The sequence below is a fragment of the Abramis brama genome, assembly GCF_963993115.1.
Source record: "Abramis brama genome assembly, chromosome: 23".
Taxonomy (NCBI): Eukaryota; Metazoa; Chordata; class Actinopteri; order Cypriniformes; family Leuciscidae; genus Abramis; species Abramis brama.
In genome coordinates this window covers 4,906,963-4,923,181 of record NC_139985.1, presented here as the reverse complement: position 1 = coordinate 4,923,181, position 16,219 = coordinate 4,906,963, and the positions used below count along the sequence as shown (strand labels likewise).

The following is a 16,219-nucleotide window of genomic DNA, read 5'->3' as shown; positions in this document are numbered from 1 at the left end:
CGGTGACCAAAGTGTGGCAGTAATGAGCCACCGGTGGTTTTACTCAGCCAGTACAGCAGGAGAAGTAGCGAATAGCCAATAGCTGGCCTTGTTTTATGTCACATGCTTCCCGAACAGCGTCTGTGCAGCATTCAGCGAGATGGCGAAGGCAGGCGGCAGTGGAGTAAGCTCGAGAAAGAAAAAGAAAAAAGCGGAAGATAAAACTAATCGAACGAAGCAGCATTCGGCAGTTTAGGATATCGCACAAGATTTGTCAACAAAGAAAACATTTCGTCACTGGAGAGTTTTTTTTTCGACACCATCGTATCAATTGATTTTGATTAATATGCGCGAGGGAGAGAGAGAGCAAGACAGCGCTCGGGTGAGTGCGCGCGCGCGGCCGGGGCTCTCTCTCTGCTCGTTCTTATATATGCCCTGTCAAGCTGACAGGACTTAAAAACACATGCAAATGATACACTGTTTCACTCTATGGTGGTTAAACTCTGCAATTAATTATTTTTTCTCGGAACTAATGTTTTGGTAGGAACGAAAGTTTACATCGTATGTTTCTCCGGAATCAGCCAGCGCGAAGGACGTCTATATTCCGATTGGTTGCTGGCGTTTGCCGCTGAACCGCGTCATAGCTTATTACCATAAAGTTGAGCTACTTTCAACTTTCTAATTGATTTCACAGCATAAGCTATAAAGCTGTTTCCCAGGTATAAGCTGTGTGTTTACAGGAAATAAATAAATAAAATGCAATTTACTGCAACTGTATTCTGTTTTATTCTTATTCTTCGTGAAAATATGTTCTGCAAGATTCATTAATAAGCTTTGTTCGGGATGTTAAACTACTTTAGGAGCCCAAAGGACTGCCATGGTGAAAACATTATTTGAAATCCTTGTGAAATTTGCTAGAGTACGTATGGGTCAGTGTTTTGATTGCAGAAGAGTTCGACTAAGGATTACTAACACATAATAAAACAACTCCAGGTATGTTTTTGATGAGGATATGACAATGCAAAATGGTTAAAATCTCTAAAAAGTCTATGTTGAATGATAAAGACCCTTTGTTAATAATTTACTTGGGGGGAAAATGGGCAAAACTAAAATATAAGTACATAAACCGATTAATCGTAAAAATAATCGTCCGATTAATCGATTATCAAAATAATCGTTAGTTGCAGCCCTAATATATATATATATATATATATATATTGCATTTTGATTTTTAAAATCAAAAGGAAAATGAGAAAATATATTTATTATAGTATTATATTATTTTATTTGCATTACATTTTGTATGGAAAATTAGGCACAATTTGCTCCAAAATTTTCAAAAGCATACTTTTAGTTTTAAGATTTTTAGTTTTAAGATTTTCCCATGATTCTCAAAGGATCCATACAATGATTTTTAATTTAATAAACATATGTGAAGCAATCAGCGATGCGCTTTATTGTCATCAAAATAATAATCTCAGTTATTTTAAAAGTAGCCCGACTGCATTTACGCAAAATATAATTTCTTATTCCTTTATTTTAATTCAAGGGTGATGTTCTTGACAGGTTTTGTGAGATTCACTCATCCTTATAATGCAGCTACCAATATAAATGACTAATTGGGCTTTTTGACTCGCTGCTGATAGTCTGCGCTCGTTCCCTCTTAAAGAATCCAATGCAGCTGTAAGGAGTCTTGTGTGTTTACCGCAGGCACATTAGCAAATTAATTCAGACTCCTTAAATAGACACACACGTTCACGACTGCAAACGCACACAAAATCAAACATGCTCTCAATTTATCACAGATAAACGTTACGGATCCAGCTTAGATATGCACGACACACACAGAAACAGAGGAGACTGAGAGTTTGGCTAATTAAATTTGTCGACCGAACAAGCTCTCTATTTCTACATCTCTATTTCTGTTGTTTTCACTCTTCCCAGATTGTGTTTCCTTCAGGTCAGGACGTTTACTGAGGACACAAGGCCCTTCTGTCTACCCGTCTCCTTCCCAATTCCTTATCCTCTCCTCGTCCTCTTTCCGTCTCCAATCAATAATCTGTCTTGGCTGGCAAAGAATTTGAGGAAACGGTCCAATTATTCCATTTGCATAATTACAACAGTTTGCAAGGAACCACAATCCCCTGGGTTGCAAAATGCTGGCCAGAATAAACTCCATTGGGAGATTTATGGTCCCATGCATTTAAAGGGACCATGTTCACCCTTGGAAAAGTGACAGACTTTTCATTTTTGGGTCAACTATCCCTTTAAGAGCATGAGGTTTGAGTAGAGATAGCTGAGTCATTCAGAAGTGTTCAACTTTCATGTTGTGTGTGTGTGGGCAGCTCTCAGATGCACTGAAGCATAGGCAGGCATGAATATGTATCCCATACGGCAGCGAGTGATAAAGGGAGAGCTGGCAGCCGGCAGGAATATTCCACAGCATCCCGAGGCAGCCCACATCACTTCCTCTCCTTCTCATTACTCATTACCCCCCACTATTATCACATATTGTATCTCTATATACTCTGTGTTTAAAACGAGAGGAAAATGTTTTTAAAAATGTTGCGGATCATGTGACACTGAAGACTGGAGTAATGATGCTGAAAATCACAGGAATAAATTACATTTTAAAATATATTAAAACAAAAATGTTATTTTAAATTCTATATTTCACAGTATTATTGTTTTGACCACATACATTTAAAAAAACATTTTAAAAAACCTTACTGGCCCCAAACTTTTGAAAAGTAGTGTAGTGTTTTCATGTTTTATGGGGACTTTCCATTTTTTTATACTGTATAAACTGTATATTCTATACAACCCCTTACACTAGCCTACCCATCACAGAAAACTTTCTGCATTTTTACATTTTCAAAAAACATCACTTAGAATGATTTATAAGCTGTTTTCCTCATGGGGACCAAAAAATGTCCCCACAAGGACAAGGATTTCGGATATTGCCATATTTGTGGGGTATAACCATAATGTAGGGTTTACCAGGAACACACACACGTACGCATGACAGACGCTTCATCTTTCTGCACAACATCCATCAGCTCATTCCAAATGTGTAAAAATATTTTCCTCTGGCTGTCAACCTCAAACTGAATGATTACACAGAAAGCAAAAACAACAACCGGAACATAAAAAATAGCATTAAAGTGATCAATTTTGTAGCATTCCAACCCCATCATTCAACATAATGGGATAAGTTGCTGAATAAAATGATCCATTTTAAATTGCATGTTCATTCTAAAACTTAATTATCTAGACTAGTTTTCGAAGTGGGGTCCGTGGAAATGTTTAGTGTAATATAAAAAAATAAATAAAATAAATAATATTATAATATGATATATATATTACATTAAAAATATTATAATATTTTTATACAAGAATCTAAAAGATGCCTTTGAAATCTGTTAGGATGTGTGTGTGGGGGGGTGTGGGGGTGGGGGGGGTGGATTTAGATGGATCTAGATGGATTTAGTTCATTTGTGACTGGACAACAATGACTAAGTTTACATGTGCATTAATAATGTGATTCTTTCCAATAATCAGAGTAAGGACTTAATCGCAGTAAGACATTTACATGACAAGCAAACATCTTCTTGTTAACATGCAATTTTTATTGTTCTGATTATACTCTAATAATTATTTTCACTGTCTTTATTCACATAACCCATGCACAGCACAAATGTTATTGGCCAAACTCTTCCACATATTTGCTTGCCGGTTCTTTGGTATCTGGCCTCTGTCCTTTTTCCGGAGACAAGCCTAAAATGCCTCCATTTCGATATTTTCGATTATTCAGTATATTGCACTATATGTTCATGTCGCGCAACGCTGTCAACATGAACACACATGCATTTTGGTCAGAGTTGAATATGTGATTAAAGTGTTTAAATGACTGCTTATTGTGATTAAAATCAGCATATGCCAAGTTTTAAGTTTTTATGAGCTTAATCTCATCAATTTGATCAAAGCATTGTGTTTACGTGAGGTAAAGATTAATTGCAATATTGCCTAAATCTCCTTATAATCGCATTATGAGGGTGCATGTTTATAAACGTAGTCATTGAAAAGAGAATGATAAAGAAAAAGAGAATATTTCATATGTGGATAGCCAAAGCCACTAAACATCTCAGGGATTATCATCGCTGCATGCTAGGACACAACAAACACTTACACACACACACGTGCGCACGCACGCACGCACACACACAAGATCAATAACCACAATCTGTGCTGAGCAACTGTATTTAATGTTCTTCTCCATCACCCACCGCACACACACATATTTATAGTCTTGTTATTCACAAAAACAGTGGCTAGAAAACGGCATTTCATCTCTCTTTCAATTCTTCACTTGTCTATCACAGAGCATTGTTTGGCTAATCTGTCTTCTAATTCCCTCCGGCCACTATTTCCCCTCGCAAATGTGCTTTTCATCCATCCATCCATTCCTGTTTAGTTTCCTCCGCCGCTCTAGACTGGTAATCACGATGAATGCATGAGAAAAATCTCTGATTAAAGAATCAGTGTCTGCGCCTCGCATTTAGTTTTCAGCAATTTGTTCGAACAGGGAAAGAATGCGATCGAAGATCATTACTTTGTTAGCCGTGACAGGAAATGGAGGCGTTGTTACTACCCATAATTCCCTTCTTTTGGTTAGTCATGCAAGAAACAGAGCAAGGAGACGGATTGAAAAAAGGGAGAAAATGCAAATATGCTGCTTTAGGAATGGAAGACGTGCCTTTCCAGTAAAAGAGCAAATCGCCTTGTTAATAGAGGCATCTTTTTGCATAATTTGAGATAAAATTATGACATCATTGTTTTATTGCTGGTATATGTTAATGAAACATAATTTTGATAATCAATTTCATCTTTCCCCATTAAAGACAGGAGCTGTACTAGCATCACCAGAAGCACTGCTAAGATGGCCACGACTTTTGTCATTCGCAAGCAGAACTGAAGATTGTGATGATGTTCCTCTGCGAATGTAGACAGAGATTGACCTATATCTTCACCTGTTTATGCTAGAAGGAACAGCTTTACTCTACAATTTACTGTACATGTAGTCTGGAAGGTAAATCTCATGTTTTCCTGCATAAAAGTAACACTGTACCAACAGTGATTAAAACTTAAAAAATCTGAAATTAAAACCTAAAACACTATGATTTTGGGGATTTTAAACACTACTAAACACTTACTGTTTGCTTACTGTTTTAAAAAAGTCTCTTATTCTCACCAAGGCTGCATTTATTTGATTAGTGAAACTGTGAAATATTATTGCAGTTTAAAATGACTTTTCTGTTTTATTATATTTTATTATATATTCCTGTGATGCAAAGCTGAATTTCCAGCATCATTACTCCAATCTTCAGTGTCACATGATCCTTCAGAAATCATTATATGCTGATTTTTCTGCTCAAGAAACATTTCTGATTATTATCAATGTTGAAAACAGTTGTGCTGCTTAATATTTTTATGAATTAATGACTTTTATGAATATTTTCATCAGAGAAACATATTTAAAAAAACAGATGTCACATGTTTTGTTAGAAACTCCCCCACAAGATCAAGTAGTGTGACGGACTGAGCCACTTTGCTCTGATTTAGCTCATATGTGTCGACTGGATGGTTGAGTTTGGAAAGCTATTGCATGTTAAGCTTCCACAGATCTCTGGATCAGATGCCAAACAGGCTCGGCAAAGAGTCATGTCTCAATTACAGCACATGCCCACGCTAGCACTGGATGAAATGAGCATGCTCATTTAAATGCTAATAGTCTGGTTGTATGGCATTAGATTACACCCTAGATGATTTCAAATACCATGAAATGCCATATTAGATTATAATTACAACAGAACAGACTAGATTGAACAAGATACACTTCCTACCATGGTACTCTTGTTGCACAGTGATGGAAAAACATCATTATTTAAAGGGATAGTACACCAAAAAATTGTTATTCTGTCATTAATTACTCACCCTCATGTCTTTACAAACCTGTGAGACTTTCGTTCATCTTCAGAACACAAATGAAGATCTTTTTGATGAAATCTGAGAGATTTCTGTCCCTCCATTGACAGCTACGCAACTACCACTTTGACACTTCAAAAAGTTCATAAAGAGATTGTGAGATTGAGTGGTTTAGTCCAAACTTTCTGAAGAGACTCGATCGCTTTATTTTTTTCGAATAACAGATTTTTTCTTAGCTTAATTTTATCTTAGGCGACACGAGGGTGAGTAATTAATGACATAATTTTCATTTTTGGATGAACTATCCCTTTAAGCCATTTTGTTTGTGATGCTAGCGGCAACAGAAAAGTGGTGACTGAAAAGTCAAAACAGCTAATTAATTTTAGCCATTAAATGCACAATCAAAATCTGGCCTTTCCATTAGCTTTCTCAGTCATGCTGAAACGTGCTGTGTGGATCATTATTCTCCTTGATACCATCACGTTTAAACACAGACCATCAAATCTTGTTACTGTACAAATCAAAAACAAGTCAGCCCCCACTAATCCTTTTCGTATTGGCTTTCTTTCCGGCACCCGAGGGGCTGAGCAATTGAGAGAGCAGGAAAAAAGGAGTCAGAGAAACGGAGGAGGCGACAGAGAGAGAGAGAGAGAGAGAGAGAGAGAGAGAGAGAGAGAGAGAGAGAGAGAGAGAGAGAGAGAGAGAGAGAGAGAGAGAGAGAGAGGGAAAATAAAAAAGACCTCAAAAACAACCAACCACGCTTGAGCTAAACTAGCCCACAGCGCCTGAGGACATTCTCACTCATGCGTTCACCTCACCTCTGAGTCTTGAGCTACAAAAGAGCCATTAGCACCAAGCACAACCCACCCAACAGATGCACCCCGATCATCATTCATCAAAGCCGGACTGTTAACATCAAGGGAAACCATCAATCCAAGGGGAGAGGATCGTTTTAGAAGAACTAGACTAAGATCAAGAGGTTGCACAGACTATTTAGATCAATACCACTTTTTCTCGACCCCGTGACCGAAAGCATTTACCAGACTTAACAGGAAGGTCACAAGCAACATTATTACAACCCTTTTCAGATGTATTTTATTCATGCAAAGTACAAATTATTCCTAAAGGGAACGGACTTTTTAAAAAAAGCATCAAGTGTAATAATGTGATAGCATTTCCTGCACATTTCCTGTATTTATACTGCCATTTAAAAGTATGGGGTCGGTAAGAAATTTATATTTTTTTATCAGGAAAGATGCATACAATTATTCAAAAGTGACAGTAAATGCATTTATAACGTTACAAATATGTATTTCAAATTCTTTCTAACTTTCTATTCATTAAAGAATCCTGAAAAAAGAACTATCAAAGTTTTATTTTGGCTGGTTTAAGCTGCTTTTTCAGCAGGTAAACTTTTTTGTAACTAGTATGTGAAACAGTACGCAGTATGCAAAATAAAAGTTCCAATCGTCTGCATGCTACATTGTTATCTCATGACCCCACTTTGAAGCATGCTTAATCTCTGAAATAATTACAATTTATATGCAATTCTGTTTAAATAATGTATATTTTACATTGGAAATGAAAAAGTCAAGTGCTGGGCAATGTATACCGATACATATTCAAAAAAGGCAGGTCATATGGCATTCTGAACATCCCGAGTGACACCCTATGACGAAGGATCTCTGATCCCCATCACTGCAGCCCTCCTCCAGACTCACAGCAGGAACATGTGGCCACGAGGAGGGGTGTGAATATAGAGAAATGCTAACAGCATGTGATGACGTGCTTCTTATACTAATCGAGTCTGGTCACCACTGCTATAAACCCAGCATGATGTGTCTCCTTCGTGAAGCCGGTCTCTTCAGCACATGCACAGTACAACAAGTGTCCTTGAGTTCCAGACGGGGTGGAGGACATTTATGGGCTGCAACTAAGGCCTAGTGCTCACTATAAGACAGGATATGGTCAGCAAATACTACTAAGGGAAGGATTGCAATTGTTTGCACTGATTTGCACAGAATCAATAAATATATTTGAAGTTTTTTTGGATCACACTTCCCATTGCAATTGCACTTTCTTAAGATCTTTCATCTTGCAATATCATTGGCTATTGCTCACTGCTGCTCTCTTGCTTGTCAGAAATAGGGTAGATGGATTTCAAACAAGTTTAATATTTATTGCAGCGTCCAGAATGCGCAAAGCATATCTCACAAGTGCACACAATACCCACACAGCAAAAAAGCATTTAGCATATTTTTCAAATTTATGCTAAATAGCATATGATTATTTTTGTTTAAACCTTCAAATGCCAAAATATACAAAAATATGTACTTCAAGGGGTAAAAAACATTTCAGTTTTAGGCTAAATATATGGTGAAAAAACAGTGTTGGATAAGGAAATATACCTTTCAAATTGAAAATATGTTTTGTTTAAACCGTCAAAATATATTATATATACTTAAATGGGCAAGAAAATGCATTTTCAGTCTTAAAATACATTTTAGGTAAATGCAAAACAAACATTTATGCAGAAATATTAAGTTTAAAAATATTTTAACATTTATTTCATAATATAAAATAATAATATTTTTTTAAATAAAAAAATAAACTTATTTTAGTGATATCTGTCATATAGCAGGGACATTTTTTTTCTTACAGTTAAGCTGATGCGAACCAACCTCCTATTTATGGAACTTTCCAAGCACAACACCATTTTGTTTGCATATTTTGTTCATAAAAGCCTCTATGAAAAATGTCACCATAAGTCATTTTACATTTACATGAATGCACTTGGAAGAGGCTTTTTTTTCATCTAAAACGACTTACATTACATTTAAAATGCACATTTTATTAGTGATTTGCACTATTTCAATTAAAACAAACAAATGCATAATAAAATGAATGTCTGGTGGTGTAACCTAAACTCCATAAAGGCTTCATAAGAAACCCCTAGCTTGTCTAATCTTGTTACTTTCTACCACAGGGCACTAACCGTGTCACGGTAGCACTGTCACTGGATAAGTACCTACAGCTCTGCTAATGTCCTTTCCCATTTTCAGGGCGCTGCACGGACACACACACATACACACACACGCACGCACAGGTGTTGCTGGGAGCTGTGGTGACACCATCCTGATTTAACCTTGAAGACTCAAATGAAGGGACAGCATCACGGAAAGGAGAAATGAGACACACACTCTTTCACAGCATAAGCCTGTCTAACTTGCATATCCAATTTCATTTGTGTTTTTCAGTATCCCTGTTCCAGTCTCTCCTGTAACATCTGCTCCTCAATAGCGAGCTTGCATTAATTTTATATTTATGCAAAGTAAATGCAAGTTCATTTTCTTATTTAAAGGGGACCTTTTTTTTGGGGGGGGGCTATTCTAGTAAACCCTACTAGAATAGGGTTTCATGCTAGAATGTTCAAAAACACATGATTTTGATATATTTTACATTGTTACAGCACCTCTCTTCCTAGAGCCCTGTCCCAAATAGCACACTTCATGCGCACTTGTGGACTTACAATCGTGTGTGTGTCCGTTAAGTCCACAAGACCATAGGGCAGGGGTGTCAAACTCAGTTCCTGGAAGGTCACTGTCCATCAGAGTTTAGCTCCAACCCTAATTTAGCACACCTGAACTAGATAATCAAGGTCTTCAGGTTTCCTAGAAACTTCCAGGCAGGTGTTTTGGAGCTAGTTGGAGCTACACTCTGCAGCACAGTGGCGAGCTCTATAGCAGACTTCAACCTAACTGTCAAAGCAGAATTACATCATGAAAGTGTGGACTCAAAGGAAGACTGAAAGGGCTTATGGTTGTATAATGCTTGTTTAGTTGAAACCCCTCCTTCCGAAAGTTGGAATGTGCTCTGATTGGTCAGCTGGTCCAGTGAGTTGTGATTGGTCAACCCCTTCTCGCGTGTTTTGGAAATTTCAGGCTCCTTATCATAACCGCGAGATTTACTAAACCAGGTCTTCCCCCTTTATTTTGTGCATGCCTTGGGTGGAAATTATTTTAATGAGGGATATTGTGACATGTTTGTTCCTAGAAGAAAACTGAAGACTACAATTAATGCATTTGCAGGGAGTTCAGAAACAGTGCTTACTGATATAGAGAATAACTCCCTGCATGTCCTGATTTTGCCGAACATATTTTGTTGATCCTGGAACAACATTCCTGTCTGAAAATGTAATCATAACCTTACCCCTAAATCTAACCCTAACCATGTTATCCCTAAAATCAGAGGGAAATGATAAGTGAATAACACTAGAAGGTTGTAAACCTAAACTTGACATAAACTGTAAACTCAAATCTGATTGGTTGATTGGAATGTTGTTCCAGGATCAACAAAGATGTTGAACATGTTGCACTTGGTGAAATCAGGTTCTACGAGTTTTTTCTCTCTAACTTTGCATACCTTTTTTCATGTTTAAACATCAACACTAAAGAAAGTTGAAAATGTGAACAAAAGCATAATACAGAGCTATGAAATAATCAGAACCTCTCAGTGTAGCTACTCTTGCTTATTACATTTTTCTCTTGAGAAAAACATCCTAATCTCACATTTGACTCCTCTAGAGGTTCAGAATACCAGTCTGGACACCAGTCTAATTAGTTTCTGTTTTTAAGAGTCTTCAGTCGAACGTGAGAGCTCCATTAAATCTCCTGAGCAACCAGATATATTTGCTTCAGGTCATTCAGGTTATTTGGAGTGCACTTGTTCACAGCAATTTTCAAATAATCTATCTGACAGGATTTTTATTATACCACTCCGATATTAATTTGGCCCTGTGTAGGAAATGACCTGTTGATAATGAACTACCTCACAAGCTTCAGTTTCTAGCCACCTCCTGCAATACAACACTGTATTTTGCATCATCCCTTCTTTCTTCACTTTTAATAAGAACCCATTTCCACCCCACGGCTGCTAATTTATGCATTTGTTTTACTTTAGATCTTTGGAATTATAACTTCTTTAGTCTTCATCTCCACAAATGCCCTTCACTTACAACCAGAATACTTCAACTGGAGGGTTTTTATCCAGAAAATGTGATAGTAATTTAAATCAAGCCATTTGCAAGGAAATTATGTCTTCGCTAGGGTCATTGTTATTTATTCAAATAAACTTCTGCAGCCCAGAAACTGAATATTTAAGCAAATGGCATATTTCAGACTTTTACAAAACAGTCACATTGCAATGTGACTGTTTTGCAATACATTATGAGATATAGGAAGGAAAGTACTGTGCCCACATAATGCAATTTATTTTATTTGCATGCATTATCTGTGTTGTTTTAGTGCACAATTCTCTAAAGGAATTATGCAAATCTGGTAAATGCACAAAACAATAGTGCATAATGCAATTTGCAAGATCCAGACACCTGAACTGGCTCTTGAAAATGCAGAAAGAGCATTCGGTTGCAAGGTAAATCAGGAGATGACGTTCTTCACTATTTGATGAATAACTGCCAAAATGTCTCTATTAAATAAACACACACTTTTAATTGCAGTAGGCAATTTTTTTTTTGTGAATATAGTGCAATCTATAACAAGCCTATAAAAAGAGACATATTTGTGTTTAAATGAATGGCATTGACTTAATTTAAATACACATGGCACCAGATTAAACTCAACTAGGGATGGTGAATAAAACGAAGCCGGAATTCCATACAATTGTGGATTTGCCCACCAGCGCATAGTAATAAAATGTCACTTAATTCCAATGTGAAATGCAGTTCAGTCAAATTAGTGAACTGGTAAAAGGCCTGAAAGCTTTTCGAGACATGGTGTTTCCAATATACAGGATCCATATGTCATCCAAAATATGTGAGAAAATGCCATATGGTGCCTTAGAGGATGGGTGGATAGAGTAACGGAGAACAAAATGGATGGGAAGGACACAGGACGAGGAAGAGAGAGGAAGAAGCACAGAGTGAGGATGTGTGACAGGAAAGGAGCCAAAGAGAGAGCTGGTTGATAGAGAGAGTGAGAATAATGGACAGCGGTGGAGTGAAATGGTGGCAGAGAAGACAAGGAATCAGATGAAGGGAAGCAAAGTCTCTCAGACAAGCATTTGTCCTTGACATTCCTTCTTCTTCTGGCCTCGTGCAGCGTGCTGACGGAGTGTGATTTAACTAGGCCAATGCTCCACTCTCAGACAGAAACACAGATAGACAGGAAGAGGTGAGACTGCGAGAAAACAAATGCCTCCAGTCCTCAACTGTTGAATACATGAAACTGATCTTGAACCATCACCCTTTTTTTGAAGGTTTTTAATCAAAAAGGAACGAGAGGTTGTGCTACACTGTGTATACAGTCAAACTGAACACTAAAGAGCTGTACAGTATTAAGTACAAGTCCCTTTCGGGAAAGTCAGCTCACTTGGCGGCCATATTGGTAACACTCATGCAAGTAAAGTGTATGTTTACTGAAAAGACCGAAATCTCCAAAACTGGTTTTCAAGATTATGTTCCAATAAACCAGGAATAAAATCTGATATCAGAAAGAATGCATCTAATTGATCAAACATGTCAGTAAAGACATTTACGATGTTACAAAAGATTTCTGTTTTAAATAAATGCTGTTTTGAACTTTCTACTCATCAAAGAATCCTGAAAAAACAGCACCACGGTTTCCACAAAAATATGAACCAACACAGCTGTTTTCATTGATAATAATCAGAAATGTTTCTTGAGCAGCAAATCAGCATATTCAAATAATTTCTGAAGGATAATGTGACACTGAAGACTAGAGAAATGATGCTGAAAATTCAGCTTTGCATCACAGGAATAAATTACATTTTACAATTTATTCATATAGAAAACAGTTATTTTAAATTGTAATAATATTACTATTTTGACTGTATTTTTGATCAAAGAAATGCAGCCTTGGTCAGCAGAAAAGACGAATTTAAAAAACATGAAAAAATCTGACCGACCCCAAGCTTTAGAACAGAAGTGTAAATATATATATATACCAGTTCCCAAATCTTTTTAGAGGGTCTTAAAAGAGTAAAAATTTTTTGTAATATAGCAACTTGGCAGAATAAAAATAGAACTGATGTGCGGTCACACATATCTGAATATAATATATTCTACAATGGCTTTGGACGTGGCTCATCTACTTAAATTTTAGAGCCAGAACTATCTAAAATGTGTTCCAGTATTTGTGGCTTTGGCCTGTCCATTGACAGACTGCCACATCCGATTAAATTATGAAATATTAATGATTATAAGAGCCTCTTTCCAGAAGTGCCACATAAAAGACAGACAACCCAAAAAAGAAATCAGCTGTGAAGAGACTTAAAGAGCATGAGAGTGGGTGGTGGAAATAAAAAGAGTGAGGGTGTGATTGCACAGTTGAATGAGACACAGAACGGAGGAGAAGAAAGGAGCACAGCCCACAGATGACACTAAAACTGGAGGCAGAAAGAGCAACCTTGGCAACACAAGAATTCATGGACAAGGCGTTTCCCTCCAGAAGGGAACTTTTACTGATAGCCAGCTAATAGACTAGTCTTAAAGGGAATCACCATGTCGTTTCAAACCTGTATGACTTTCTGTGTGCCGTGGAAAAGGAACTTTCAGTGTTCACACTGCTTGTAAATTTTAAGAATACACATTTTCCGTTCTACATTTTGAGCATTTTGTGTTCCACAGATGAAAGTAACACGGATTTGACCAACATGAGGGTGAGTAAAGTTTTCATTTTTGGGTTAACAATTTTTTTCTTTAAATGCAGTAATTACCGTTCAAAAGTTTGGGGTTGGTTTGATTTTTTAAATGGTTTTGAAATAAGTTTCTTCTGCTCACCAAGGCTACTCATTTATTTTATAAAAAATACAGTAAAATTGCATTACAATTTAATATAAATGTTTTCTATTTTAATGCATTTTAAAATTTATTTATTTCTGTAATGGCAAAGCTGACTTTTCAGAAATCATTCTAACATGCTGACTTGCTGACCAAGAAACATTTCTTATTATTATCAATGTTGAAAAAAGTTGTGCTGCTTAATATTTAGAATTTTTTTTCAGGATTCTCTGATGAATAAAAAGTTCAAAAGAACAAAATTTGAAATAGAGATATTTTATAAACTCATAAATGTCTTTATTGTCATTTTTGGATCAATTTAATGTGTCCTTGCTGAATAAGGGGTCGTTCACACAGAACATGTTTTTCCTTTTCCATTGTTTTTCTATGTAAACACTCACTAGACGGACGTGTATAACCGTTGCACTCGCGTCTTGCGTCTTTTGCAGCGTCTCGTGCATGACACAGCGTTCTAAAAACGCGGCACTCACATTAAAATCAATTTCCTTTCAGTCAGTTACGTTCAACGTATGTAGACGTCTCCGTTCCCTTCTTCAGGGAATGAGGGTTGTATACGTAACCAAGACGTTCCCTTTCAGTCGTCACGCTCGACGTACGTTGACTTACAGACGAACTGACGCTATCCCAATTCGTCGGTATGTCCACGTATGTATCCGTTCCCTCCTTCAGGGAACGAGGGTTACATACGTAACCGAGAGGTTCAACTTTTAAAGAATGCATTTCGAGACCTAGCGTTTTTTCCCCATTCCACTGCCCGCATCTTGCGTTTTTGCTTTGCTTTTGTTCTGTGTAAACGAGCCCTACGACTGACCCCAAACGTTTGAACGGTAGTGTACATCAAACTCTACTTGCTAAGTTTATCAAAAGTATTGAGAAGACAATAAATTCTCTATAAATACCATAATCTATTGTTTTTACATCTTAGCAAAATTCATTGTTAAAAATAAAGGTTCCAAAAAGGGTTTTGTAGTACAACCTGACATAATTTGAGAACCTTTTTCAGTTCTATGGTTCTTTAGAAAGTTCTACATATTGGTGGTACAAAGAAAAACCAATATACTAATTTGAAAAACATATAATGTACGTAACATCAAGAACTTTTTCTCCAAAGAACTATACATACATCTCAAGAACCCCAGAAAATGGGCCTTAATTGGAAGAAGTCCTGCAAACAACCTCTGAAGAACCTTTATTTTAAAATGAGCAAGGGTATTTTTAGAGTCTATTCATGTCAGGTAAGGTAACCATCCTTACCTGATTCTCCTCATGGGTCACCCGCATCTGTTCTTTGAGGATAGAAGTGCGCGCTGCCTCCTCTTTCCTCATTATACGTTCTTTCTTCAACTCGGGGCTCCAGAAGCTCTTGATGCTGTTGGCGGAGGAGCCCAGCTTGCTGTCCTTCAGGTCCAGCTCTCTCCGAAGGAGATCGTTTTCTCTCTGCATGTCCCGTAGCTGTGCCTGGAGCTCCAAAAGTTCCCCGCCTCCTCCTCTGACCGCCTGCCGCAGCAGAGCAGACGGCGTCCCCTGGTGGTGGAGCATCGACAGCGAGCCCAGGTCACCGTAAGACAGCAGGTCGGCGTGAGGGATTCCTGCCGTGTGGATGTTAGGAGTGCTGCCCATAGCCGTGGCCCGAGCGCCGTACATCGCTCGACTCGTGGCCCGACCCAGCGTCATGGTACCTTTGGGGTAGGTAGCCGTGGATCCAACGGCTTCGTGGTCGCTCAGGTACATTGGGCCAGACGTGGCATAGGCAGCATTGAGGGACTGGATGTTCTCCATGGATAAGGTCTTGCCACCCGAGCTGCCGCTGTTAGCCCGGCGGTGTCCCAAACGAGGAGAGCGGGGCAGCCGAGGAGAGCGAGCAGGGCTGCCCTCCATGTGGCCGACGGCCCGCGCACTGCCATACATCTCACAAGCTTCTGTAACACGGAGAGCCTGGCGTCCGTAAGAAAAGCCCCTCGCAGATTGACAAGGGTGTTTAGTGCATCCTAGAAAAGAGAACACACTTCAAAATGCAGTCGAAGACTTCAAAATCGCCAACTATTGTCTGGAACAAGACATTTATGGTCAGTGCATATTTAAACTGAGAAATCAGTTCAACACAAGTCAGTCATTTCTACATGGATATAACACACGTTTTCCCCCATATAACTTATGCTGATATCTAATTCAAATCTATCACCACAAATTGAAGCAGATTATTGGCATATGTAATGCATTTAACTCATTCAACTCTAAACCGACTGGAGCTGAATAACAACACTATTGTCTTCTGTAGAGCTGTTTATAGCTGATTCAAAATCATTTCATAATTGATAAACTGAATCAACTCTAAACCGACTGGAGCTGAATAACAACACTATTGTCTTCTGTAGAGCCGTTTATAGCTGATTTGAATTCATTTCATAATTGATAAAC

General features: G+C 37.8%; 1 protein-coding gene across 6 annotated transcripts in view; it reads right to left on the bottom strand.

Annotated features, from left to right (window-relative positions):
• Positions 1-16,219, bottom strand: part of erc2 (ELKS/RAB6-interacting/CAST family member 2) — a 49,192-nt gene that overhangs the window by 29,252 nt on the left and 3,721 nt on the right. For all 6 annotated transcript variants that reach the window (XM_084100198.1, XM_084100201.1, XM_084100199.1 and 3 more), the window contains exon 2: positions 15,056-15,789. In XM_084100198.1, coding sequence (XP_083956324.1) covers positions 15,056-15,709 — 654 coding nt within the window. In that variant the 5' untranslated portion in view covers positions 15,710-15,789. The remainder of the gene's footprint in view (positions 1-15,055; positions 15,790-16,219) is intronic.